We start from the raw sequence: 26,973 nt of genomic DNA on the forward strand, positions 1-26,973 counted from the left end.
AAAAAGGATAATAACAGCCACAAAAGAGTCTCTCACCTGCATTCTTCCTTTCTTCCAAGCACCATCCTAAGTGCTGAAGCGAGAGGATAAGAGACGGCTGACTTGGGAAGCGAAAGGCAAAAGAAGGACAGACCCGCTGGCGTTTGCCCACCACGGATCCCGAAGATTGGGTGAGCCGAGCAGGAGGCGTCCCCCTTAAAGCTGAACTCCACCTTATTCTCCCACTATCACATGACGGTGTGCGGTGCGGGATGTGAAGATCCCAGCACACGCGCCTCACCTTTAAGCTGCACATCTGGAGGTGGGTTGCCTAGTAAATCCGAAATAAATGTAATTAAGTATGGAAACTGCAGGGAAGGAGGGGGAGGGAGGGGGGAGGAAAGGGGCTGAGAAGAGCTCTCGGGTGTGGGAGACAGTTTCTGAAATGCTTCTGCAATCCAGATTTTTGTCGGCGTGGTGGTTTGCGAGGCTGTGCCACCTCGTGGCCGAAGCCCGTCGGTACCGAACCCTTCTCTGGGCATGGGGTTATGTAAAACGATCATTAGCGGGAGTGGCGGCTGGGATGTGATTTCATGTGCGACCCCCCCCCCAAAAAAAAAAAACCCTCGGCTTTTTCGAATGAGAAAATTAGACTGATGGAGAGGCCCAAACGTTTTGTGTGTGTGTGTTTGTGTGTGTATAAAAAAATCTATTAGTTAAATGGAAAACACAAAGAAGATGAGCGATCACTTCTGAAATCAACTAACAGAGCAATACAGTGGTACCTCGAGTTAAGTACTTAATTCGTTCCAGAGGTCCGTTCTTAACCTGAAACTGTTCTTAACCTGAAGCACTACTTTAGCTAATGGGGCCTCCTGCTGCCGCCGCGCCGCCGGAGCACGATTTCTGTTCTCATCCTGAAGCAAAGTTCTTAACCTGAAGCACTATTTCTGGGTTAGCGTAGTGTGTAACCTGAAGCGTATGTAACCTGAAGCGTATGTAACCTGAGGTACCACTGTACATTAGTCCAGAACTGGAGATATGCCATTGCTATGCTGGCAAAACAGGGTACCACATCCAATGTGTGCCCTGCCCAGGATGGCAGGGAGAAATTAGCATAAAATACAAAAGTGATGTGTCTGGGGAAATGCTCCTCTTGGCATCTCTGGAAACTCTGGAAACTGCAGCCCACCAATCCAAAGCTGTGCTGGGCCCAGCGATGCCACTCCCCCACAGAGGCAGCCAATGAACTCAGCACAATTGGGACACACCCATTGCACCCCATCACCACCACAAAATGACGACATGGAACCCCCTACTCTGTTAAGCCATGGTGATGCAGCTAGCAACCACCCCATTGCCACCAGTCCGCAGGCATGCTCTCAGGCAGGGCTTTGAGTCCACATGTGTTCCTTACTGTGGCATTTGCCCGTTCTTTTTAAAATGTCTGTACAGGGGGAGAGAAAGAGTTAATAGGTAGACCAATAGAAAAGCCAGAGGCAGAGCCTACCTGTTTATAAAAGGGCTTAGCCTGAGGTTTGGGTTGGTTGGTTTTAGTTGGTTGGTTGGTTGGGAAAGGCAGTTGGGAAAGCAGTTGGCAGACAGTTGGAATTAGAGAGACAGTTAGTGCAGTTGGTTCTTGAGTAAGGGGAGGTAGAAAAGTTAGAGACAGGATAAAATAAGACTAAGAAGGTAAAGAGTAACAACGTTTTGAATGCAGTTAAAGTTTATTTGCGTTTGCAATAAACTACACTCTTCTTCGTTAACTTAAGAACCTGACTGAGACTAAGTGATTTACCAGGGAGGACCTGGTTGGTGGCAGTGGATTAGTGGTGTACAGGTCAATAGTCCATGAGACGACCGGGGGCTCCGTACGAACGCCACACTTACAACTACTGTTTTTCAGCAAACACACACAAGGGAAGAAAGACAGTCCACATGACATAGTATCTATATAGCTCCCTGGGCAGACCCACACGCCAGCAGACACATTGGACAAGAGTGCAAGACCTACCCAGGGTGGGGCTAGGAGACACAGCAAGTGCAGCCACAGAACATATGAAAAGCCTGCTGGATCAGGCCAGTGGTCCATCTAGGCCAGCATCCTGTTCTCACAAGAAAGCACTCTCCCTGTGCTTTCTTGGAATTCAAAAGCATACTACCTCCAGCCATGGAACAGAAGCAACATCCAGCGGCTCATTGCATAGGGCAGCAGAGGGGAACCTAATGAGGTCCTTGTGTTTTGATGGCCTTCCTAGTTAGCCTCCGAGGCTAAATGGTGGCTCAGTACCACTTTCCAAGGAATACAGAGAAATATATCACAGAGTAAATAACTGTATTTGGTTTACAAAAAATCATTGACAGTAATGTACCAAAAAGGAACCATCCAGTGGCTGAGCAGTGAATTGCCAGTGTGGTGTAGTGGTTAAGAGCGGTAGTCTCGTAATCTGGGGAACCGGGTTCGCGTCTCCGCTCCTCCACATGCAACTGCTGGGTGACCTTGGGCCAGTCACACTTCTCTGAAGTCTCTCAGCCCCACTCACCTCACAGAGTGTTTGTTGTGGGGAAGGAAGGGAAAGGAGAAGGTTAGCCGCTTTGAGACTCCTGAAGGGGAGTGATAAAGCGAGATATCAAATCCAAACACTTCTTCTTCTTCTTTTTGGCCCAACCAGAAGATTCATGAAACAGAGATTGAAATCTCATTGTCAGAGTTCTGTTACAATTGCACCAGCAACAAGTATACACATCAATAATTATTCTCTTGGACTCATTGCAGGAATATTTGGAATGCCTTTTTTTTTTTAAGCCTTGATTGCAGGCTTTGCAGGCTTCTTGCCACGCCCAGACATCCTGGATACTTCTTATTACAGCAGACAACTACAAAGGCAAGAGTTTTCTATTTGGAATATTTGACTTTGATATATTGAATTGTGTATGTCACTATGATTTCGGCATTGTAGATATCATTTAAAACTCTTAAGTATTAGGTAGTGTTGATTACTGTCAATGATATTTTGTAAACGACATACAGAATTATTTAGTTTGTGATACGCTCTGGTGGCAGCAGCAGCCATCCTGCTTGTGCTCCCTGAGAGGTCTGCTCCCTCGTGGTACAGAGCATCTGAGTGAGCAGGGAAAGGAGGGACTGTGTCCCCTGCCCACCTCCTTCTGAGACCCATCCTGAGGCAGGCAGCTGATGCTGGATCATATTAGGGTCTGCCCATTGTAGTTGCAGCCCATGTGATCGGGCAGAGCCATGCAGCCACCCTCTGGACACCAGTAGCTCTGCACCTTGGTCACAGCATACAGCTGTATGTACATTGAGTCCGTTTCATTGAACTTGTGTGCAGAACTCCCCAGGCCAGGCTTAGCAAAGTGAAAAGAGCAGAAGTTTGATGCCCGTGGATGTGACTGTTGTGATTGGTGCAGAAAGGTGGTTTTTGGCTGCCAAAGTTAAAATGTAAGAGAAATATTGATTTTTGACACCCACGAAAAACAGAATAGATCCTGCATATTGGTGGCTCATGCTTCAGAAGCTGCAAGTCCAAGGCCCCATTCATTTTTTTAAAGAAAGAAAACAAAAAGAAATCCGCCTGAGAGCACCTTGTATTTTAGCTGTTGTGGCAGGCTCCAAGCCAAGGGCCAGCTTGTCATTTCAAATTGCCGGATGAATGCCGTGAATAATTATCAGTCATACTCCCAACAGACTCAGGATACTAAACAGATACACATCTCAGTGCTCCTGGAAGAAGACTATTGATTAAACAATAACTGGCAAAGGAAAGAAAATGTCAGATTGACTGCTGCGTTTAACCCAGATGCAGTACGTGGCGAGCATATCCATAAGGCCTAGGGTGGTCAGATGAGGGTGTTTCACTAGCCCAGCTTTTTTCATCCTGGCATATTAAGCCAAACTCGTTTTATTTTCTAAAGTCCCCCCTTTGCTTCTGGTTGCCCTGTTTAGACTGCATGCAGTTGCTTCTGAGACGGGTTTGGGATAACTGAAGCAGGAGTAGTCATTGTGGTGCCTTCCCAATGTTTTTGGACTACACCTCCCATCATCGCTGCCCTTTGGCCATGCCAGCTGGGGCTGATGGGAATTCTAGCCCAATAACCCCTTGAGGGTAACCACACAGACTACCACTGAACTAAAGCCTAATATCTTGATTTAACTTTAGTATCTCACTGATATCGAGCAAGGGATGATCACTGTGCACCTAAAAACTCATTGGTGCTCCTAGGCATGGTTTGGCTCCTGGATGTTCAGTTCCAACTGCAACTCTGAGCATTTCTCCATAGCTTTGTTTGTGCACCAGCTGCATCCTTCTCTGAAGAAGGAAGATCTTGCTATTGCCAGCCATGCTTTAGTCCTGTCCAGGTTCAGCTTCTGTCACAAATTCTAAACCTTAAAAACAGGTGGTGCAGAGTGTCTTGGCCAAATTTCTTTTGGGTTCCCTTTATAGCTGAGGTGGGAAACTCAGGCTCATGGGCCAAAAGCCACAACTCCAGGCCAGCCCCCTCACTGGCCTTGGTTCACACCCTCCTTGAGTGATTTTTGCCTGACTGGAAGGTGTCCTTGATCTCTGATAATGACTGTCGTTTGTTCGGATGGAGGACAGAGAGTGTGTATATGCAGAAGCTATGAATGCAGAAGTACAAAGGTGTCCTGGCTCCCAGTTTCAGACTCAGCATTTGGACTCTTGGCTCGAGTATGATGCTTGTTCCAAAATTCACTACAGTGCCCCAACATAGTTCATGTTACAAAGTCAGAAGGCACAGCAGAGCATTAAGGTCCATGGCCAGGTGTAAGCTAAGATGCTGTCCAAACAACTGCCATGTCCCATAAGCTCTCCTTTTGCAGAGTGGGGAGGACACGGTCATTTAGAATCATAGAATCATAGAGTTGGAAGAAACCACAAGGGCCATCGAGTCCAACCCCCTGCCAAGCAGGAAACACCATCAGAGTACTCCTGACATATGGTTGTCAAGCCTCTGCTTAAAGACCTCCAAAGAAGGAGACTCCACCACACTCCTTGGCAGCAAATTCCACTGTCGAACAGCTCTTACTGTCAGGAAGTTCTTCCTAATGTTTAGGTGGAATCTTCTTTCTTGTAGTTTGGATCCATTGCTCCGTGTCCGCTTCTCTGGAGCAGCAGAAAACAACCTTTCTCCCTCCTCTATGTGACATCCTTTTATATATTTGAACATGGCTATCATATCACCCCTTAACCTCCTCTTCTCCAGGCTAAACATGCCCAGCTCCCTTAGCCGTTCCTCATAAGGCATCGTTTCCAGGCCTTTGACCATTTTGGTTGCCCTCTTCTGGACACGTTCCAGTTTGTCAGTGTCCTTCTTGAACTGTGGTGCCCAGAACTGGACACAGTACTCCAGGTGAGGTCTGACCAGAGCAGAATACAGTGGCACTATTACTTCCCTTGATCTAGATGCTATACTCCTATTGATGCAGCCCAGAATTGCATTGGCTTTTTTAGTTGCCGCATCACACTGTTGGCTCATGTCAAGTTTGTGGTCAACCAAGACTCCTAGATCCTTTTCACATGTACTGCTCTCAAGCCAGGTGTCACCCATCTTGTATTTGTGTGGTTGTCCCCAACCTCAAGACTGGGCAAGCAAGTGGGCGCTCCTTCAAGCCGGCTGAGCGTGCAAACTGTGTTCATGCCACTGAGGCTGCCTTCATTGCCTTGGAGATAGAGGTGGGGCTAGCTTGCTGCCCGATTTATCCATAGGCCCCTCTCCTGAGAAGAATGGTTCTTTGCTAACAAGGGGTGGCTGTGGAGTCAAGTTAGCTGGTTGGGATGCAGTATGCAAAGTATCCATTGACACCTGGACCAGTTGCTGTCCTAACCATCCACTGGACCCCTTACCTGGGTCCTGATCATTGCCTCCCAACCTGCTGGGTCTCCTCCCAAGTCTCCCATTTCCTCCCACTCCTCCTCCCCATCTGACCACTCACAGCAAGCAGTGCCAACTCACCCATGAGGCGGACTGAAGTAGCTGCCTGGGGCGGCAGAATCTCATGGGACGGCACCCCCATGAGCGCTCTGCTCCTCCCCCCCCCCCAACTCACCAAATGATAATTAAGTTGCTGTGCAGACGAATCCCCTGCATGTTTTCTCCAAAGTAGGTTTCAATTAGTTCCATGGGACTTACTCCCAAGTTAGTGTGCAGAACATTGCAGCTTTAATTAAACTGGGCTTTGAAATCCTGCACAAAAGTGCCAAGTTCGTAATAAAATCAGCATCCAACAATCTATAATTAGGAAGGCAAAACGGATCAAGAGTGTATTGCTCTTTTCTAGGCATTAAGGAACATTGAATTAGCCTTGTAATTAATGTCTACCATGCATTTAAAAACTTCATACTTTTATAACTCCCAGTCCTTCTCAAACAGATTCCTGCCTATTGACGTGTCCGCTTCAGTGGAAAAATGTAATCTGAAGGTTTATTGAGTGAAGCACACTAATGGTTTTGGGCTTTCCCTACTCCAACTCCTGTGGGGCGGGGGGAATATATTGAAAAATTAAACAGTTGAAAACTTAATCCAGTTGCATCCATATTTTTATTTAAAAGCAAAAACCTCTCAGTAGCTGCTGTTATGAAATATAAACTCCCAATATTTGCATAAAGGATAGGGGGTAGATTTGCATTGCATAATGACAAACACTGCAATCCTCTACTCACCCGAGAATAGGATTCACTTCAGATTAGACCTGGTTAAGTCTAAGAGTGCAATCCTATACACATCTACTCAGCAGCAAATCCCACAGAGTTCAATAGGGCTTACTCCCAAGTTAAGTGGGCATAGTATTGCATGTCTCATGGACTTCAGAGAGATGCACAGGACTTCCAGGAGTGACATTTGGAGACTGCAAAAGAGTGTGATGGAACCCTTTGTGATGGCTATCACAAAGAATTTATAAAATGTTTCACCTGCAGAGCCCAGCTCTGTGTGTGCCTCTGTGCTAACTATACACCAAGCCGAGGGGACGCAAAATTGAGAAGATCCACAATTGAGAAAGTCCATGTGGAGGCACCAAATTTTGGCCTCACTCTGGGCGCCATATTACCAAAGTCCACCCCAGGGAGTGAGCTGTGGAGAAAGAGGAGTCCAGAGCGGAGTGAATCTGAGCAGCACTGGAAGCCGGTTGGTGAGCACAGCAGAGGAGCAGAACCCCCCCTAATACAGCCAAATGACAGAGATTTGTTCAGCGCAAGCACACAACACCGCTATTCCATCATCCAAGCCAGTGGCGTAGCATGGGGGGTGCAGGCGGGGCCGGCCGCACCGTGCGCAACATCTGGGGTTAGGGCAAATCCACGGGTTAGGGGGCGCAAATTACTTGCCTTGCCCCGGGTGCTGACAACCCACGCTACGCCACTGATCCAAGCTGCTTCCCTATTAATTTCTGGGCACAAAATGTTTGTTTTCATCCATAGAAGTCCCTTCAAGTCTACACACAGTTCTTCTATCATGACTTTAAAGCTTTAATGGCTGTACCCTTTGAACACTGTATTCAAGCAGTAAGAAGGTGAGAGCTGTTCTTGGTGGAAGCTGTGAAGCTTCTTCCCCACAGAAATTACTTTTGGGAATGCTGCAACACTTTCTTATTTGGGCTGCCGGGGTAGGATTCAACACCCAGTTGTGATTTAATGGACTAGGAAAACGTGTCTTGAAATCCCTGTTCAGCCATCTCACTCGCTGCATGACTTAAGCTGACCCAGGCGTTCTCCGTCAGCCTAACAGACTGCCCTTTGGCTGCTGTGGTGATAAACAAACTCGTGTATGTCACTCTGACCTCCTTGGGTAATAATAATTTTTAAAAGTAAGTGTGACCTGAAACAAACATTGCAGTGTGAAGTGCTTCTGTTCAGGGTTCCAGCCAGCCAGCTATACCCTCGTCCAAGATACTCTAATCCATCCTGGATAGCTCAATTGGTTAGAGTGCGATGCTGATAATGCCAAGGTTGTGGGTTCGATCCCCAAATGGGACAGCTGCATTATTCCTGCATTGCAGGCGATTGAACTAGATCCTCAGGGTCCCTTCTAACTCTGCAATTCTATTATTTCTTTCATTTCTGTGATCTCTTGCCTGGTTTTTTGTTTCCCACCCACCCCAACAGTCAGCCAGCATTCACAGTGACTCAACACACTCAGCCTTCATTGGGTTATCCTCCCTAACTGCTACTTTTAACTATTTCCCCCAAAGCGTCTTTTTTTGTACTTTGCCATTCACCCAAGTCTCCTGACAATTCACTTTTCTGCACAGATGCCACCATTTTGGCTACATAAACACCTACATCTGCACTCTCATTTGAACAATATAAATAAAGAGACAGATAAATTAAACGTCTTGGGTTTAGCAAACATTAACATTCATTGGTTTCATGATAATGCAGTCTACAGTTTAATACAGAGTTTTATCTTACTGATTTGAGTAGAAGTTTCAGCAGTATTAAGTGTCCTCTCGTCCTTCAGGTAGACCAGGAAAAAAATCTAGCAATAAAACCAAATAGATTGACTTTTAAAAAAAAAAAGTTATTACATTAGGGTGCAAAACTCTGTACACTTACGTGCAGGTAAGCTCTACTGCAGCAGTTCTCAAACTCTGGTCCATAAGCATCATCTGGGTGGGCTGTGGCATGTCTATGGATTTCAGGTTGAAGACACAAGAGGACACATTCATCATATTAAATATTCCTGTTGATTTTAATTCAATAGAATCATAGTTGGAAGGGACCCAAGGGTCATCTAGTCCACCCCCTGCAATACAGGAATTAATAATGGCATTTTATTGCTTCTTTTTATTTCTGATATTATATTCCATTGTATTGCAATAAAAGCAATATAATAAAATACAATGTATAATAAATAATTGAAGCAATAAAATGCAATAAAAAACTGTACAGTATTTAGCACAGCACATAATTGCTACAATAGGCAGAGAGATCCTAAAGTAGTCCACTTTATACCCTTAGCAATTTGCAAGTGGTCTGGGGAAAGAATGGGAACCATGTTCTCTTGAACACAGATGGACTTACTCCAGAGTAAACTTACATAGATTGTGTTGTAAAAGTTGGGAGACCCATACAGTATGTTCAGAAGGTATCTTATGTACCCAACACTTTCCTAAACGGACAAAGAGACGGTGCTTTTAAACAGAAGTCACACCACACATCTAAAGCACACTTATACCTCATTACATGGCAGGCTAGAGTCTGAAACAAAGATGTGCTCTCCCAAGCTCACATTCCCAACATGTTTGGACTCCTGTCTCAGTGACTTCTCTGCTGGCTTGGTCATGTCCACAGAATGGGAGATGGCAGGATCCCCAAGGATGTGCTCTACAGGGAGCTGGCTTCAGTCCCCAGGCCTGTTGGCGGACAAACTCTGTGTTAATAAGATGCCTGCAAACATGGCATGAAGGCTGGCAACATCAACCCCACCATGTGGGAATCCCTTGCTGGCGACTGCAGTGCAATCCATAGCAGTGACCGGAAGAGGAATGACTGCTGCTAGGAGCACAGAGAGAAGAAACGCCATGCTGCATTTGCAGCAGCACAACTAGATCACTTCATCTGCCCCAGCTGCAACAAAACATGTCCCTCCTGTATCAGTGTCTACAGCAGGTGCTGCAACCTTCTAACAATTTGACTTCACCCTCAAAGTTACATTCTTCCATTGTCTTCCAAAACAGATGGATGCCAACCAACCAACCAACCAACCAACCAACCAACCAATGAACACCACTTTAAAAGTCATGGCTTCCCCCAATTAATCCAGAGAACTATAGTTTGTTACAAGTACTGGGAATTTTAAGGAGCCCTCTATTCCCCTCACAGATCTACAACCCCCAGAGGTTCTTGGGAAGAATAAGTCATAAACCACCATGAGAACGATAGATCAGTTCTTAGGATTCTTTGGAGAGAAGCCACGGCTGTTGATGTGCTATCATAGTGCTTTAAATGTAAGGTACGGATGTGGCCACATCCCACACTTCAGAACAAGCACTGCTTCTGTTCCTTTGGCTGTGGTATAAAAGTCACAAATGTTCCACTGAGCAACTGCTAACTTCGCAGAAAGAAACGGCAGAGCTGTCACAGAACGTATAATCTAAAGTTCAGGCTAAGTTCAGCATGAAATATTCAGAAGTCCCTGAAACAGCCCCTTGACAGGGGTGTAACCGAGGATTTTTGCACTTCTCCAAAAAATCCCCTTTCAGTAAAGCTTTTTCCACACTCCTGCCTTGACGTCCCCTGTAATAATGATGTGACCTTTTGTTTCAGCAGAACTTCAAGAAAGTGTGACTCTTTAATGGCTTGCATAGATGGGATGGGGAAGTAAAGACTATAGTCATCGCCATGGCTTTACTTCAGCCAGAAGAAATGCAAGAACATACCATGAGCCCTGCTGGATCAAGCGGTTATAAAAGTTGTTGTTGTTGTTTAGTCGTTTAGTCGTGTCCGACTCTTCGTGACCCCATGGACCAGAGCACGCCAGGCACTTCTGTCTCCCGCAGTTTGGTCAGACTCATGTTTGTAGCTTCGAGAACACTGTCCAACCATCTCGTCCTCTGTTGTCCCCTTCTCCTTGTGCCCTCCATCTTTCCCAACATCAAGCAGTTCACCCATTTAGCATTTGATAGAATGTATAGAATTTAGCATTGAATAAAAATGTATGTACTTTTGTAATCCCCGCATCTACACTCTATAATGGAACCTATGCATCAATGTGCTAATTTCTATGCCATGTGGACTTCTCAGCCCTGACCCCCCTATCTTTCTAAGTGCAGTTTGCATAGTTTAGGAATGGAATGTTAATGTGAAATTACCTTGAATCCTTCCAGGCATAGGAAACTATAGAAATTGTATGTTGTGGACTCTTTGAAGGTCTGGATGTCAAGAAAAAGGACAATAAATGAGTAAAATGTTAAATCCTAAGATGCCAAGGGGCACCAAAGATAATGGATGGAATGAGCTAACGAAGCCAAGCAAGACAGTTTTAGCTCCCTGACCTGTGACCTTCCCTTTCATGCATACATTCTATGAGCGAAAAACCCTATAAAAGCTGTGTTAAAACGTGTCTCAAACACAGTTCTCCTAACTGGGGGTTCTCTGAACTCCTGGTTTGAGTAACTGTTCCTATTGCAATAGCTTATCTCTCAATAAACTGGGTCCCTAGTGGATGCTGAGCTCATATCTCTCTCTTGACTGTGTTTTTCTTTAAATGTCATTCCCTCACCTGGGCATGAACTATTGAGAGCTGGTTTAGAAGTAAATTCTTACTGCAAGGCCAAAGACCATATAGTCCAGCATCCTGTTCCCAAAGTGTTCAACTAGATGTGCCCATGGGAAGCCCAGAAGCAGAACCTGAGGGTAACAGCACTCTCACCACCTGTGATTCCCAACTCGTATTCAGAGGCATACTGCCTCTGACAGTGGTAGTAAAACACAAACAAATGGGACTTGGATGGGGCAAGCCACGGAGTTTAGTTTCTTCCCTTTTGAGCCAGCCCCCTGATCTTCTGACCCTTTGAAACCTTATTTTATTTTTTCAGCTTTCCTTACAGAGCATCTGTCACACTGCATAGTGCAGTGTTGCTGAGATTCTGGCCATCTGAATCTATGAAAAATGGTTCAGTGCAGGATGCTCCTGTTCCGGATACTCCATTCCATTCCCTTTCTCACATTCCTTCACCCTTCACCCTACATTCTGCGGCCACTGAGCATGCTCATTCCTCATTGGGCTGTTTTTGGGGTTGATGCCCAGAATTCTCTTCTAACCCTCCCACCCACTTTTTGGATTTCAACAAACGTTGGGAGTTTCGCCAAGCCTCTGGATCCCTCCTTCTTGTGTGGGGATGATTACCACTTTGACTACCAAAGGACCACCACTCTGAGATAAGAATGGGAATACAGTGGTACCTTGGTTCTCAAATTTAATCCATTCCGGGAGTCCGTTTGGTGTGGCTTCCTATTGGCTGCAGGAGCTTTCTGCACTCAATCGGAACTGCGGAAGCCGCTTCGGACATTCGGCTTCCAAGAAACGTTTGCAAACCAGAACACTTACTTCCAGGTTTGCGGCGTTCAGGAGCCGATTTGTTTGGGAGCCAAGCCATTCGACAACCAAAGTACCATTGTACATACATTCTAAATGTTTTAAACGTTTAAAATAAACACCATAATAAATAAAAAAGCATTTATTTTGAATGCCTTCTTATGCAAGAGCTCTTGAAGCCCACTCCTTATGTGAACCCTGACAAAGTATGCATTTCCCTTTGTTATTGCACCGCTGCTTTCATCCATCCATAAATCTGAAGTTAAAAGGCCAGAGTCAATTAGTGGGTTTGGTCTCTCTTCTACCCTATATGAGCATTTCAAAATAATTGGGCAATTAGCATGAAGGAAAGAATTGCCCACAATTATAGAAGCCCCCACCTTCTTGATCAAGGATGGAGGTGAAAAGAAATTATATTGCAAGGGGTGCTTTAAAGAAGACACAAATACCAACATGGAATACTGCAGGCATAGACAAACTCGGCCCTCCAGATGTTGTGGGACTACAACTCCCATCATCCCTAGCTAACAGGACCAGTGGTCAGGGATGAAGGGAATTGTTATCTCAAAACATCTGGAGGGCCGAGTTTGCCTACGCCTGCTCTACTGCAAAAGAACTAGCATGAAATAATTGCATGGCTCAGCCTTCCCCAGTCTGATGCTCTCCGTATGTCTTTGAGTACAATTCCCATCAGTTCCAGTATGGCTGTGTTGGCTGGGGCTGGTGCATCCAAAACATCTGGAGGGTACCACATTGGCCAAGATTGATGTAGATGAAGGATGGGAACCTGCGGCTCTTCAGATGTTGCTAGACTGCAACTCCCATCATCCTTGACCATTGGCCATGTTGGCTGGAGCTGATTGAAGGTGAAGTCCAGCAACATCTGGAGAGCAGGGCATTCCCCACCCTAGGTATAGATTATTTGTGTCATGATTCATATTCGTGCATGCTGCTGTATGTATACACATTGGGAAACAATCGCCCATTGTTTCCAGTTGCACATACACAGAAAGGGTATGTACAATAATAATAATAATAATATACAAACCTTTTTCATACAGGCTATTTCCTATGCAAAAATGTGTTCCAGGTGGAATTTTGCTGTTTCAGGTAAGCCTAAGAGGGACTCTAAGATAATTACAGCTAGAATTTCCGTAATGGAGAAAGTGTGAGTGGATTGGTGATGTCTGTGATGAAATTAAGTCAGAAAAGAAGATAACCAGGCATGGGGTGGCAGGGGAAGAAACTCATTCCCAAGCTCCAGGGGGGCTGGCCCCTTAATTTTAAGTGTGGCCCTCTAGTCTATGAGCCTTTTGCATGCAGATGAGCCCAGGGTCAGTTCCTATGTCCCAAGGCAGGGCTGGAATGTCTGAAACCTTGAAAAGCCATTGCTAGTCAGTGTGGAGCTTGATGGCTCGATGATGTAACACAGCCTCCTATGTTCCTAGATAAAATGAAGTCCAGGTGTGATGGGCTTGTAGGTTTCATTAAAGGGTCCACTACCTTGGCCCTCCCCACAGCACTGACAGAAGCAGATGAATTTTGAAATGATGCTTGGGAAAACATTTTGGCTGAAAAGCCAAAGTCCTGCCATAAAATGGTGAAGAGTGGCCTTTTTTATGAAATAAAATAGGGAAAAGCAGAGATTAAATTGACACAGAGCTCAGCTGTGGAACGTCATTTTAACACCAGGACTCCGCTCTGGACAGTGGAAATAATGACATAGAGACAGGGGATTGTTCACCATATACAGAGTGCATCTCCCTCTTTACTAAAGCAACCACAGCTCACCTCGCACAGGTTAACAGCGTGGCAGTCCGAACGGGAAGGGAATATCCTTCCTTCCACCGCTGATCGGCATTTTCCTAGTAACACAAAGTGTGAATTATGAGAAACAAATCTTAAAGAAGAGGAGGAAGAGGAAGAGGAAGACTTATTTCAAACGTGATAAATCTGTGTGAATAACTTGCCAGGCAGGTCATTCCGCGCACGACCAACTTATCCAATATGCCACCATAGCAGAAGTTACAGCCCGAGGATTCTGCCGGTCTCCACCTCCTGCAGCTTTTGCAGCAGCGGACCCTAAAAAACGCAGCCAGGCAAGGGGCGGCTGGTGCCTCCCACCCCCCTTCGGCATCTTAATTGGGAAATCGACGCGGAGAGAGGAAGGGAGATCGATCCGGCGGAAAGTTAGCCGAGGGAGACGCTGCGGTCGGGGGGCCAGGCGAGGCAGCGCGCTGTGCGCAGCAGCAGCGCACATCTCCTTGGAACCGAGCGGACGCGGAACGGGCAGCCTGGCTCTTCCCCATCCGGCGCGGAGCACCTCGAGACCTCGGGTAAGCGCTGCTCTCCCCGCTAAGCGTTTCGAAAGGCAGGTGCCCAAGGGCAAGGCAGCTTTAGCGGGTCGGCGAGAGCTTCTTCCTGGCTGCCTGGGGGCGCTTTTGATAGACCCAAACCAGGCACAACGCGGAGCCCCAGGGGCGAGCCGGTCCTCGGGGGGCGCTGCTGCCGGAAGGTTTCTGGAAGCCGAGCTTAGCCTCCGGAGCGAGCGCGAGATCAGGAAAGGACCGCGCTGGGAGCGGGGTCCGGGGGAGACGCCGAGACAGGGCCCCGCTGCCGTGCCCCAGGAAGGCGCGCAGGGCCAGCAAAGAAAGACGCGCAGCCCCGATCCTCCGTAGCTTTGGCGCAAGGCCCCCCGCGTCGCTGCCTACGGCGGTTTCATCGACGCGCCTTTTAGATTCATAACCGCTTTGTCACCAACCCGCCTTTCCCCATTTTTCCTCTTAAACCCAAAACACTTCTCAGCGCGCCCATCGGTTGGAGAGCTTGAGTGCGCCCAGAAGCTCCAGAAAGAGCGTTTTCTTCGCCCCAGGAACCCAGGGAACTCGACTCCGTGCCAGAACGAATCTCTGCCTTCTCTTCTCCCTCCGCGGTCTGCAGTGCCGCGCGGTTAGGTGGTGGATGAAGGGGAGAAGGCGGCCCTGGGGAGGAAGCAGGGGCGAGGATCTCCGGGCCCTGCTTCTTCCACCCGCCCCTCCACCGCGCGACCCAGACGGGGGAACCCTTCTCTGAAAACGCCCTTACTTTGGATATTAGGGGGTTAAGGAACTTCTTCTCTTCCGGCGTCCTTCAGATAATGAGCGTTTCCTACTTTATTCAGCCTTGCTTGAAATAGAAGTGGGAAATCTTTTTTTATATAAAGAAGAAGAAGGTGGAAACTTTCCGCCACGGGCGAAGGCGTAATGCGCCAAACCGTCACTAATTGCCTTGTGCTTGACTTGGCTGCCAATCGGTTTCTAATTATCCCACGTTTCGTGTTTTATCTAAAGCTAAATCAAACTCTTGCTCTTTTGGGGAATATCAGCCAGGCTTCCTCTTAAACGGAGCGTTCAGAAACTCTGCCTTCTGGAGTCGCGGTGGTGCAACAGGTTAGTTGTAATCCATTTGGCAGATTCACAATTAAAGATTATTTGTAAAGCCCACTGAACCCACCAGGAGCTACTCCTGAGAAGATATGCTTAGCACTGCGTTGTTAGAATAAATGGTTAAGTATTTATATGCTGGTTTTTTGGATGTATAGCTAATGTATAGAAACTGAGAACAATACAGTGGTACCTCGGGTTAAGTACTTAATTCGTTCCAGAGGTCTGTTCTTAACCTGAAACTGTTCTTAACCTGAAGCACCACTTTAGCTAATGGGGCCTCCTGCTGTCGCTGCTCCGCCGCTGCACGATTTCTGTTCTCATCCTAAAGCAAAGTTCTTAACCTGAAGCACTATTTCTGGGTTAGTGGAGTCTGTAACCTGAAGCGTATGTAACCTGAAACATATGTAACCTGAGGTACCACTGTACCTTATACCAAATCAGACCATTGGGCAATCTAACTCAGTGTCATCCACTGCTTAGCAACAGATGTCCAGGGTTCAGAAAAACAGTCTTCCAGTCCTAGCTGGAGAAGGGGAAAAGGTAAAAGGTGGATCTAGACGGATCCTCGTGAATTCATATGATTTTTTCATTCAAATTAAATAAAACCACCATGATACTGTAGACCATTTCTTATTCTGTAGACTGCATAAAAAAAAATCATGCATCCACTATTTCGTGGGGCCGCAGGGGTGCAAAAACATGGTTAAAAAACACGGATCCTCATGGATCCTCATGATTTTTGCACTAGATCAGCCCAAAGTCACCATCAGATCAAACATCATGGCCAGGGGCACAGCATCCATCACAAAAATCACGGATCCACGGCTTCCTGGCCATACCATGGCCCAAAAATGTGGTTTCGAAACACGGATCCTCGCGGATCCTCATGGATCCTAATGCTTTTTGCATTGGGCCAACCCAAACTCACTGTCAAATCACATGTCATAGCCAGGAGCACAGCCTGCACCACATAAACTCGGATCCACGGCTTCCTGGCAACTCCATAGCCCCAAAATGTGGTTTTGAAGCACGGATCCTCATGGATCCTCATGTTTTTTGCATTGGGCCACCCCAAACTCACCGTCAAATCACACATCATGTCCAGGGGCACAGCCTGCACCACAAAAAGCTTGGATCCGTGGCTTCCTGGTCACACCGTGGTCCAAAATCGTGGTTTTGAAGCACGGGTCCTCACGGATCCTCACGCTTTTTGCATTGGGCCAACCCAAACGCACCATTAAATCACACATCATGTCCAGGGGCACAGCCTGCACCAACAAAATCACGGTTCCATGGCTTCCTGGCCACTCAGTGGCCCAAAAACGTGGTTTTAAAGCATGGATCCTCACGCTTTTCGCATCGGGGAACCCCAAATTCACCCTTTATTCAAATATCTTGTACATAACCCCAGATCTGACCACAAACATTATGGATCTGCTGCTTCATGGCCCTGGCCAGATGCTACCCTGGATATACAGGCCACTTTTTAGGTGGGTGCGCTGGGATGGAGGAAACGGAGTCGGCTGAATCTCTATCCATGAAAGATGGTCTTCCAATGGCTGGGCCAGAATGATTTTGGTTCGGTTTGCCTGCTCCCAGCTCTTCATGGGGCGCAATAGTCACCTGTAGTCCCAGTGTGATCCTGGCTGCTTCTGTCTCTATGGAGGCATTGGTCACAAATGTAGCCAAACTGGCATTTTTTAATTTATGTCAGGTTAGGCGATTGGTACCGTACCTGTCCCTTTCCAGCCTATCCATGGTGATCCATGCAGTAGTCACCTGCAGACTAGACTACTTTAACTTGCTGTACACCTGAGCCGGGGAGGGCAGGGTATAAATGCGATAGAGAGAGAGAGAGAGAGAGAGAGAGAGAGAGAGAGAGAGAGAGATATGCAGGGCTACCCTTGAGACTGCTCCAGAAACTCCAAATGGTCTAAAATGCATGAGTTCTTACTTGGACTTTGTGGAGAGCCCACATTCAGTTGGTTGTTCATCAGCTGGATTGGCTCCAGGTGGAGTATTGAATCAGGTTCAAGGTTTTGGTGCTAATCTTTAAAGTCCTAAACAGTCTGTGACCTTTCTTATCTGTGGGAATTATCTTCCAATACACCCCCATGAGTGTGACGCTCATCTAAGAGCAACCTACTGGTGGTCCCTGGCCCAAAACATATCCAGCTGTCCTCGACCAGAGCCAGAGCCTTTTTGGTGGAACGCTTTGTCTAATGAGACCAGGGCTCTGTGGAATCTATCTCAGTTCTCTCACTTGTCATGGTGAGTGGGCTTGCACATTCCTATGACCCTTGTGAGTGAAGCCGTCGGGAATCTCGTACTCCCAGCAGGGTCACCCAAGGCGGTAAGGTCAAAGAAAATTAAATATGCTCACAGTCCTGTAGTGATTTCATGCTCTTTATTGCAGCTTGTAAAACAGTGACTGAATTTCCCCCCAAACCTCAGGCCTTTATATACATTATTTACACAATGAGTCCCGTGTGATTGGCTGATTCTGCTTCCCTCCTGGAGCCTGATTAGTCTTTTCCTGCAAGCCAATCAGTTCTTGCATTCTAGGATCCTACTTGCCTATTGTTCTAGGATCCAAGCTTAGTACATAACAGGGAAGGAGCTAGACAAAGAATGATGCAAGAAGTCCTCAATGGCAGAACAGGCGGATGATAGCAAGCAGGTTGTTACAATGGCTGTGAAGGCGGATGAAGGCTGCAGCAGATAGGATCCACCAGTTCGTCGTGACTACTCATGCCATCAGAACAGAGTCCTACTGCGAAGACTGTGCGTTGGTCAGCGTGCACTGATCTCTACACATAAAACAAATTCACGCACAGGCGTCTTCCAAAAACCCAACCCAACCCCCGCAAACCCTCCCCCCCATGGCGATCACTAAATGGCTACGGAGGCAGGAATGTGAAATCTGGAAGCCCCTAGTCATGAACTGACACATGGGTGGTCAGTCATTCTGACTCAAGGAATGAGGCAGTTGAGCAGCTCAGCAGCTGTATCCATGACTGAGCAGCTCTTTTTAGGATCCACTCTGCTCACCCCGAAAAGGGGAAGGGGCTGGAAACAGTGCCCTAAACATAGTCTGCCTCCCTTTTTCCCTAACTGATTACCGTGCCCAGTGGGGTCACCACCCAGGGGTCGTAAAAGACAATTGAACTTTGGAACATGGAATATATGGACTTTGTCAGATAACACAGACAGCGAACGTCCTAAACGCAGCGCTTCAAGACTCTCGAAGAGCAGGCGAGGGACAACTGAAGGAAGAAAAAGGAGGCTACACATTCTTCTGGAAAGGTCTATCTGAACAAGAACATGGAATACATAGGTAGGCTTCGCTATGAAAAACGACCTTGTGAAGCTCCTGTTAGAAGTCCCTACTGGCATTAATGAGCGACTCTCAACCCTTCAAATAAAGCTCACAAAAACCCAACAGACTACTATTATAAGCACTTATGCACCAACACTGGATGCTGATGAAGACATTAAAGAAATTTTTTACTCTCAGCTGGATACCATCCTATCAGAGATGCCTAAGGAAGATAAAATTATCCTTCTGGGTGATTTTAATGCAAGAGTTGGGTGAGATTTTGATCTGTGGCCTGGGACTATTGGGAAAGAAGGAGTTGGCAACAGCAACCAGGATGGAATCTTACTTTTGACGATATGTGCAGCGCACAACCTTGTTATTACCAAAACACTCTTTTGACAGAAAAATAAATTTAAAACTTCATGGAGGCATCCTCGGTCAAACCACTGGCACCTCTTAGGCTATGTTATTGTCTGTGCTAAAGATCAACGTGATGTGCTCCTTACCAGAGCTATGACGAGCACCAACGACTGCTGGACAGATCACCAACTAATATGCGCCACGATGGCTATCAAGATTATACCTCAACGCAGGCTTCAGGGAAGAAAACCAAGGCACAAAATGAACACTCAAGCCCTTCACGTTCCCATTAAGCGGGATTGCTTCTAAATGACTCTTAAGGACCATCTGCTTTCAGAATTTCCTGATAACATCAAGGAACACTGGACCAAGCTAAAAACATCCATTATTGCAGTCTGTGAACAAACTATTGGATACCAAACCAAGAAACACCAGGACTGGTTTGCTGAGAATGACAGTGAGATTGAATGCCATGATTGACAAGGAAAAAAAGGCATTTCAGATCTGGCAAAGAGAAAGAAACTGTGCCACTAAGAGAAAAAAATATATGCCAATGCTAAGAACCAGAGAACTAAAAAACACCTGGTGGATAAAAAAAAAGCTCAAGAAATCCAGCACTTAGCCGACACTCATGATGCACAGAGTTTCTTTAAAGCCACAAAGACCATCTATGGACCAGTAAATCATGGCATATGCCCCCCTACGCTCAGCAGATGGTACCACACTTCTAAAAGATAAAGAAGTTATTGCACTGTGCTGGAAAGGACACTACCAACATCTCCTTAACCACAACTCCCCCATAGCTGCAGAGGTCCTCTCACAAATCCCGCAAAAACAAATTAGAGATGAGCTTGCAGTATCTCCAAATCTGGGAGATTTGTGTACAGCTATTAACCAAGTGAAAAACAACAAAGCCAGTGGACCTGATGGGATACCTGCTGAAATCTTCAAAGTGGGTGGAATTGAACTTACACAACAAATTCACAAGCTCATCAAAAAAATCTGGGAGAGAGAAGCGATCCCAGCAGACTTCAGGGATGACAAAATTATCAATCTCTTTTTAAAAAGGTGACAGAACTGGGTACAGCAATTGTCTGCTGCAGTGGGGATTGCCTAGTGATAAATATGCTGTTTGCTTGAACCTGGAGGAAAAGAAAGACCCCCCAAAAAAGCTGTAAGAGAAGAAGTAGCTCCTCTCCTTCCAGTTGGCATTTTACATCATGAGTAAAAACAATGGTTTCGTCTCCCGTGGTAGCTAACTGTACCATATAAACTACCCAGAAGCAACATGGAGGAAAGTAAGACACAGAATGGGCCAAACTTGAATGAATCCATGTATTTGTTACAGTAAATTTATCTTTCCACTTTCTCATCTGTGCCAGTAAGTGCATATGACCCCAGTGATGACTCCAGTTGAAAGGTGTTTTTTTTAAGAGATCTGGAAGATCAGGAAAGTGAAACCTCAGGTGCCAGGGCAGAATGTCTCCACATTGAGCATATTGCAAAAGAAGTTATCAGAGCATGGAGTTCAAGACATTTCTGTCCGAAAGAGGTTGTAGCTGGTGAACCTGCTGGAGCTGAAAAAGGCACTCCTAGCCACTGAAGTCATCTGAGACTCCAATGACAGTGTTAAATCCAGGAATATCTCCAAGCTCCTTCCAGGGGAGTGCAACCACATCCAGGGCAGGCCGTCTCCCCACCTCTTAGACATAAGAAATGAGGACACACAACACCTCTGTCTTTTCAAGATTCTGCTTCTGTTTATTGGCCCACATCCAGCCCATCACTGCCTTTAAGCACTGGTCTAACATCTCAACCACCTCTCCTGTTTCAGATAGAACAGAGAGCCAGAGCTAGGTATGATCTGTATATTGATGGCACTTTGCTCCAAATTTGTGACACCAAGAATCAGATGCCTGAGGTGACCACTATGTCCAGTGGTAGGACTGGCTGCTGGGGTGAGGCAACAGTAAGTAAAAAGGCTGCCTATTTAGTTGGTATCATTCATGAATAATACTACAGTATGTTGCAATTCTGAAGAGAAGCCCATGTGGTTTGCTAATCCCTCATCTCCATAACAAACAACCCCTGATTCATTCATGTTAAGCTGTTGGCAGAAATCAAAAGTATAACAGGAATACATTTTCACCCTCATGAAAGAAAGAACTAGCAGTGGAAAAGCATGTCTTGGCCCTTCTTATATGTGGTTTGTAATCTATGTTTAATACATCTGATTCTTGGGAGCCAGGGTTGCTGTCACTCAAAATGATGGCACGTGCCTCTGCTGGTATTAAGGCATATTATAAACTAGGGGAGCAATCTAAAAGTTACAGTGGACAAACAGTAGGAAGCAGCTGTTGCCTTCATGCTTCTGACTTCCCAGAGAGCTTTGGCTGGAAATAGAATGGACCATCAATGATGATATCACTTCCTCCTTGTGATACGCAAATTCCTAATCCAGGGATGGGGAAACCTGTGGCTTTCCTCATGTTGTTGGACTTTAAATTACATCCATCCCAGCCAAGATGACCAGTGGTCAAGGATGGTTGGAATTGCAGTATGGTGGCAAACATTTGATGGAAAACAGGTTACCTACCCGTATCTTAATCTATTCTCAATATGATCATCATGGTAGATGTGAGAAGAGCCTGTGAGTTTTGATTCTTTGAGCATGGCAAGTTGATCGTATGCAAACACTGCCATGCATAGAATAGAAATTTTGCTGGGAACCATGAGAAAAAGGACTTCTTAATGCATATAGAAAATTAAATAAAGTATAGAGGCATGGTTGGTGCACCATAGACTGGAAACCAAAGAGCAAGCAACCTCTATAGGCTAAAGTGCCATTGTTAGGAGAATAGGCTCGTAGTCTTTAATCAGAGTTATTTTAGAACATAGCAGTGGCGTAGCGTGGGTTGCCAGCACCCGGGGCAAGGCAAGTAATTTGCGCCCCCTAACCCGTGGATTTGCGCCCCCTAACCCGTGGATTTGCCCTAACCCCAGATGTTGCGCCCAGTGCGGTCGGCCCCCCCTGCACCCCCCACGCTACGCCACTGGAACATAGTGTCTCTCAATCAGTTGGAAATAACAAAATGGTTGTGTTCTCTTTTTTTATTAAATGCAAAATACTTGGGACAGCAATGGCCCCACTGTCTGGCCTTTGGCAGATTTCAGGTTTTGAATGAGTAGAACATGAGAAAGTGTGTGCCTCTTTGTATAAGTGTAACCCATTAGAAAATATAATACATGAATCAGAAAGGTGGAGTCTAGGTTTGCTCAGATCTCTTACATCCTTCAGGCTAGCCCTGTTCGCCTAAGCAGGTTTAAGAATTCAATATATGCTTACTACCCATTTTTCAGAATGGTGCTAGAAAAATTATCCCAGGCTGTTTAAAGTATATAAGAGGTCTGGTTATTTCACAGTGGGCAGGGAACTAGTGAAGCCTGTGACCGAGATACAGGCAATCAATAGCAATTTTCATGCTGACAAAATATAGTCACCTGCTAGAAAACTTAGGCTGCTGGAATTATATCATCTATCTCTATTTGTTTTTCAAGAGTGCTGTAGAACTTAATGATCAAATATAAGGCAGTAACCTTCAGGGAATGTGTGGTGTCCTTTTGCAAAAGAAAATGGTATTTTATTACCAATCCATTTCAGGCAAAAGGGGATAGGGGAAAACGTAACTCACAACCCCAGCATGTTAATTGCACACAAAATCCCTTATCTAATCAGAAGAGGTCCTCACTTCACCCTAGTAACCAAAATCAAGAGCCATCTCTTGACACCACTGAAGAGCTTTTTCACATTAATGCTGGCTGCCTAGTGGGAAGAATCAACTATTGGATTAATTCCAGGGAATTCTGTATTATTGTGAGGTTTTTATTTTATTTTAATTTTTTTAAAAGAGACTGGTATTTCATCCCAGCAAAATTATATATAAGCAGACAAAATACTGATCCTCAAAATACAAATAATACAGCTACTGGTAACACATATGCGGTACCCAAAATCTTGCTGGCACACAATCTGTAAATTTCTTTCCCTAACAAATAATACTGATGTTTGTGGAAGGGAAAGGCAGAACTCACATTTTGCATAATACAAATTATTTGCACAGTGGTACCTCAGGTTACATACACTTCAGGTTACATACGCTTCAGGTTACAGACTCTGCTAACCCAGAAATAGTGCTTCAGGTTAAGAACTTTGCTTCAGGATGAGAACAGAAATCATGCTTCGGCAGCGCGGGAGCAGCAGCAGGCCCCATTAGCTGAAGTGGTGCTTCAGGTTAAGAACAGTTTCAGGTTAAGAACGGACCTTTGGAACGAATTAAGTACTTAACCCGAGGTACCACTGTATTGTAGAAAGTATGACTGCTATTAACTGCTATGCGTGGGTGGAGAAAAGGAGTCTCAGTACAATAAAAGGGGGATTGGTAAAATAATTTTGTAGTCTCGTTGGTTCATGCTTTAGTTGAGGGGCTCCCAAACTGTGGTCTGTGAATCACCAGTGTTTTGCGAGCTTCATTCCTGTTGTCTGTGGCATTTCTGTGGATTTGTGGTTGAAGACAGAAGATGGCACATCCATCATGTTAAATATCCATACTCATTTCAATTGTATTTTTATTGCTTCTTTTCATTCTTTTATATTGCATTTTATTGTATTTGAGATCAAAATCATCAAGTCATCTGTCAAAAGCCTCAGCAGTCTTCAAGGGGTCAACAGGAGGGAAAGGTTTGGGAACCACTGTTCTAGTTACCACCAGATTAGATTACTATGATGTGCTGTACAAAAGACTGTCCTTGAAGTTCTGATGTTTCATAGAACCTGCCTGTGTTCTCTCTCTCCTCTCACACAAACAAACAGTTTTCAGTACTATGGCTGGGCACTGCACAGAGTTTGGCCGTTGCATCCAAGATCTGGAGTAGCCTCCTGCTTTTAGACAGTCAGCAAATAGTTTTTCACTTTGGTGAGCTTTTGCAAATTATTTCCATTAAGTTTATTTTACACTAATGCTTCCTTTTTAGCTGATTGTGAAATGTGTTGTTATTTGTATTATTTATGTATTATCTTAGTTCTCTTGTTTTGCAACTTGCCTTGAGAAAGGTGGGAAATACATTTTGAGCATCATTTTTAAAAAGCTGCTTCTGAAAGATGATTGGGAGAAAAATCTGTTTTTTGAATTTTTTAAGAGGGAAATTTAGCTTTGGATAGAATACATTCTTTGGAATACATTTGCCACTTAACGTAAGTAAAATTACAGCACCACACTTATTTATTAGGTATCGAAATGTGGTTTGCATGGGTGCCCTTGTTTCTGCACCTGATACTCATTCTATTTCTGGTTCCAAACAGGACTTCAGTATGGATAGAGACCTCAAAGATTACAGCAACAGGACACTTGCCGCAGAGAACAACTCAGCCCCTTCCAAGGGCTCCCATTTTCCTACCTGGGAAGACTATAAAAACAGCGTAGAGGACATTCAGTACTTCCTGATTGGGCTTTACACTTTCATCAGCCTCGCTGGCTTCATAGGAAACCTGCTGATCCTCATGGCTCTAATGAAGTGCAAGCAAAAAACCATAATAAACTTCCTCATTGGCAACTTAGCCTTTTCCGACATACTAGTGGTGGTCTTTTGCTCTCCCTTCACCTTGACCTCAGTTCTACTTGATCAGTGGATGTTTGGCGAAGTCATGTGCCATGTAATGCCTTTCCTCCAATGTGTGTCTGTCCTGCTGTCCACCTGGATGCTGATTTCCATTGCTGTGGTCAGGTACCGTTTGATCCGCCACCCTCTTTCTAGTAACCTGACGCTGAGACACGGCTGCTACCTCATTTTCACCATCTGGACTCTTGGCTTAGCCATTTGCTCCCCTCTGCTTGTTTTCCACAAGCTCGAAGATCTCCACCTGGAAGCGCTGAAAAGCAAGCGCTTGTGTGTGGAGTCTTGGCCATCTACGTGCTACAGGGTTGCATTCACTATTTCCTTGTTGCTCATGCAGTACATTTTGCCTTTGGTTTGCCTCACCGTCAGTCACACCAGAGTCTGCAGGTCTGTAAGTTCCAGATTGTCAGGCAAAGAAAACAAACTGGAAGAGAACGAGATGATAAACTTAACCCTCCATGCACCCAAGAGCCGGGGGCCTCAGGGACAGCTATCTAGCTCCGAGAGGTGGAGTTATACTTTGGTTAGGAAACATCGGAGGAGGTACAGCAAAAAGACAGCTAGCGTGGTACCAGCAATATTAAGGCACCATCGGGGCAATACTTCTGGGGATCTCCCTGAAACATCAGGGACAGAAAGAAGTCAGCTTTCGTCCAGCAAATTCATCCCAGGGATTCCCATCTGCTTTGAGGTGAAACCAGAGAGTTCTGAAACACAGGATGGGATTACAATAGCCCGATCCACCACTCGGATTCGGAAAAGGTCTCGGAAGGTTTTCTGCCGACTGACGGTGCTGATCATAGTTTTTGCAGTCAGTTGGATGCCTCTTCACGTTTTCCACGTTGTAACAGATTTTAATGGCAATCTCATCTCAAACAAGCATTTTAAATTGGTGTACTGTATTTGTCATTTGCTGGGCATGATGTCCTGCTGTTTAAATCCCATTCTATATGGATTTCTTAATAATGGCATAAAAGCTGATTTGATGGCCCTTATTCCATGCTTACCATTATCATAAAACTGCTGTAAATGGAACAACAAAACAAATTAGTATCCTCGCAGGTTCAAACTGTGAAACATATCATCTGACTGCTTGCGGGAATGCGTTACGGAAAGTTCCTGTTGTCCATTTAATGTGACAAAGGTTAACTCGGTGGTTGGATGATTTGATAACACTTCTCAGTTTGTAAACATGCCAGGTGTCAAGGTTTGACTGGTCAATCTACAAACCTCTCATCATTCCCTCTATGACAACCACTCATGTCAGATTTTCTGTCAGGAGGCATCTATTTGATGTACAAAAGAAACAGATCGTTTTCAATATGTACACTATGGGTGGCATCCAGCAAAGTATTTCTGGTAGTGCAAGGATTCCGACTTGTGCAAGGGAACTTCCCCTCCCTTTACCCATAAACCCCATGCTCCCCAAATCTGCTCCAGAAGGTTGGGGGAATCCCCTGGACAGATTTAAAGGATGCTCAAAGAGAAGAAACAGAGGGGAAGGTCTCCTTTGTAGTCAAAAATCCTTGTGTTAGGAGCAGTGGCGTAGCGTGGGGGGTGCAGGGGGGGCCGGCCGCACCGGGCACAACATCTGGGGGTTAGGGTTAGGGGGCGCAAATCCACGGGTTAGGGGGCACAAATTACTTGCCTTGCCCCGGGTGCTGACAACCCACGCTACACCACTGGTTAGGAGCAGCACTGTGTTGGATGCTACCAGGGCTTTTTTTCAACAGAACTCAGTTCCTGCACTTCTCAGGTGGGCACCATTGCCATGATAAGAGAACGAGAGAGGCGTTCATGGTGAGTCCCGGAACCTCTTTTTCTAGAAAAATATCACTGGATGCTACCCTATAAGCAGAAATGCAATATCAAAACGCAGTTCCACAAAGTTCCTTCTAAAGCTGCTTTAACATCATGTCAAAGATACCTAGATTGCAAATCTTGCTAGCAGATACTTAAAACAATGTATTGTCATGAGGTAACAATCAAATATTAAGAACAATGTATCGTTGTCATGAGTGAACCCATTGCTCTTTAGGGAATATTTCTTTTTAAATAAATCGTTGGCTTCTGCGTGAATGGAATAAATAAGGCAATCTCTTTATTACTTGATATAAATAATTTCTATTTTAAGAAACTGGT

At 45.5% G+C, this 26,973-nt stretch overlaps 2 protein-coding genes and 1 long non-coding RNA gene across 5 annotated transcripts in view; 2 read left to right on the forward strand and 1 right to left on the reverse strand.

Moving 5' to 3' along the window:
* The window catches only part of NPY1R (neuropeptide Y receptor Y1), a 23,566-nt gene extending 23,133 nt beyond the window's left edge, over positions 1 to 433 (reverse strand). Inside the window, exon 1 of one of the 2 annotated variants that reach the window (XM_028743970.2) lies at positions 37 to 433. In XM_028743970.2, coding sequence (XP_028599803.2) covers positions 37 to 295 — 259 coding nt within the window. In that variant the 5' untranslated portion in view covers positions 296 to 433. The remainder of the gene's footprint in view (positions 1 to 36) is intronic. The other variant, XM_028743971.2, reaches the window with a different exon arrangement.
* LOC114604127 (uncharacterized) overlaps positions 1 to 11,195 on the forward strand; it is a 12,135-nt gene extending 940 nt beyond the window's left edge. Inside the window, exons 2-3 of the long non-coding RNA XR_003708221.2 lie at positions 60 to 301; positions 10,287 to 11,195. This is a non-coding gene — a long non-coding RNA (uncharacterized LOC114604127). The remainder of the gene's footprint in view (positions 1 to 59; positions 302 to 10,286) is intronic.
* Positions 11,196 to 14,026: 2,831 nt separating this feature from the next.
* NPY5R (neuropeptide Y receptor Y5) lies at positions 14,027 to 26,447 on the forward strand. Of its 2 annotated transcripts, XM_028744835.2 has the most exons (3): positions 14,303 to 14,390; positions 14,860 to 15,482; positions 24,518 to 26,447. In XM_028744835.2, exon 3 carries the CDS (start codon positions 24,527 to 24,529, stop codon positions 25,847 to 25,849), a length of 1,323 nt encoding a protein of 440 aa, XP_028600668.2. In that variant the 5' UTR covers positions 14,303 to 14,390; positions 14,860 to 15,482; positions 24,518 to 24,526; the 3' UTR covers positions 25,850 to 26,447. The 2 variants fall into 2 exon arrangements, with proteins under 2 accessions (XP_028600671.2, XP_028600668.2); XM_028744838.2 differs by lacking the exon at positions 14,860 to 15,482 and having other exon boundaries at positions 14,027 to 14,390.
* Positions 26,448 to 26,973: the final 526 nt, after the last annotated feature.

The sequence above is a fragment of the Podarcis muralis genome, chromosome 9, assembly GCF_964188315.1.
Source record: "Podarcis muralis chromosome 9, rPodMur119.hap1.1, whole genome shotgun sequence".
In the NCBI taxonomy this organism is placed as follows: domain Eukaryota; kingdom Metazoa; phylum Chordata; class Lepidosauria; order Squamata; family Lacertidae; genus Podarcis; species Podarcis muralis.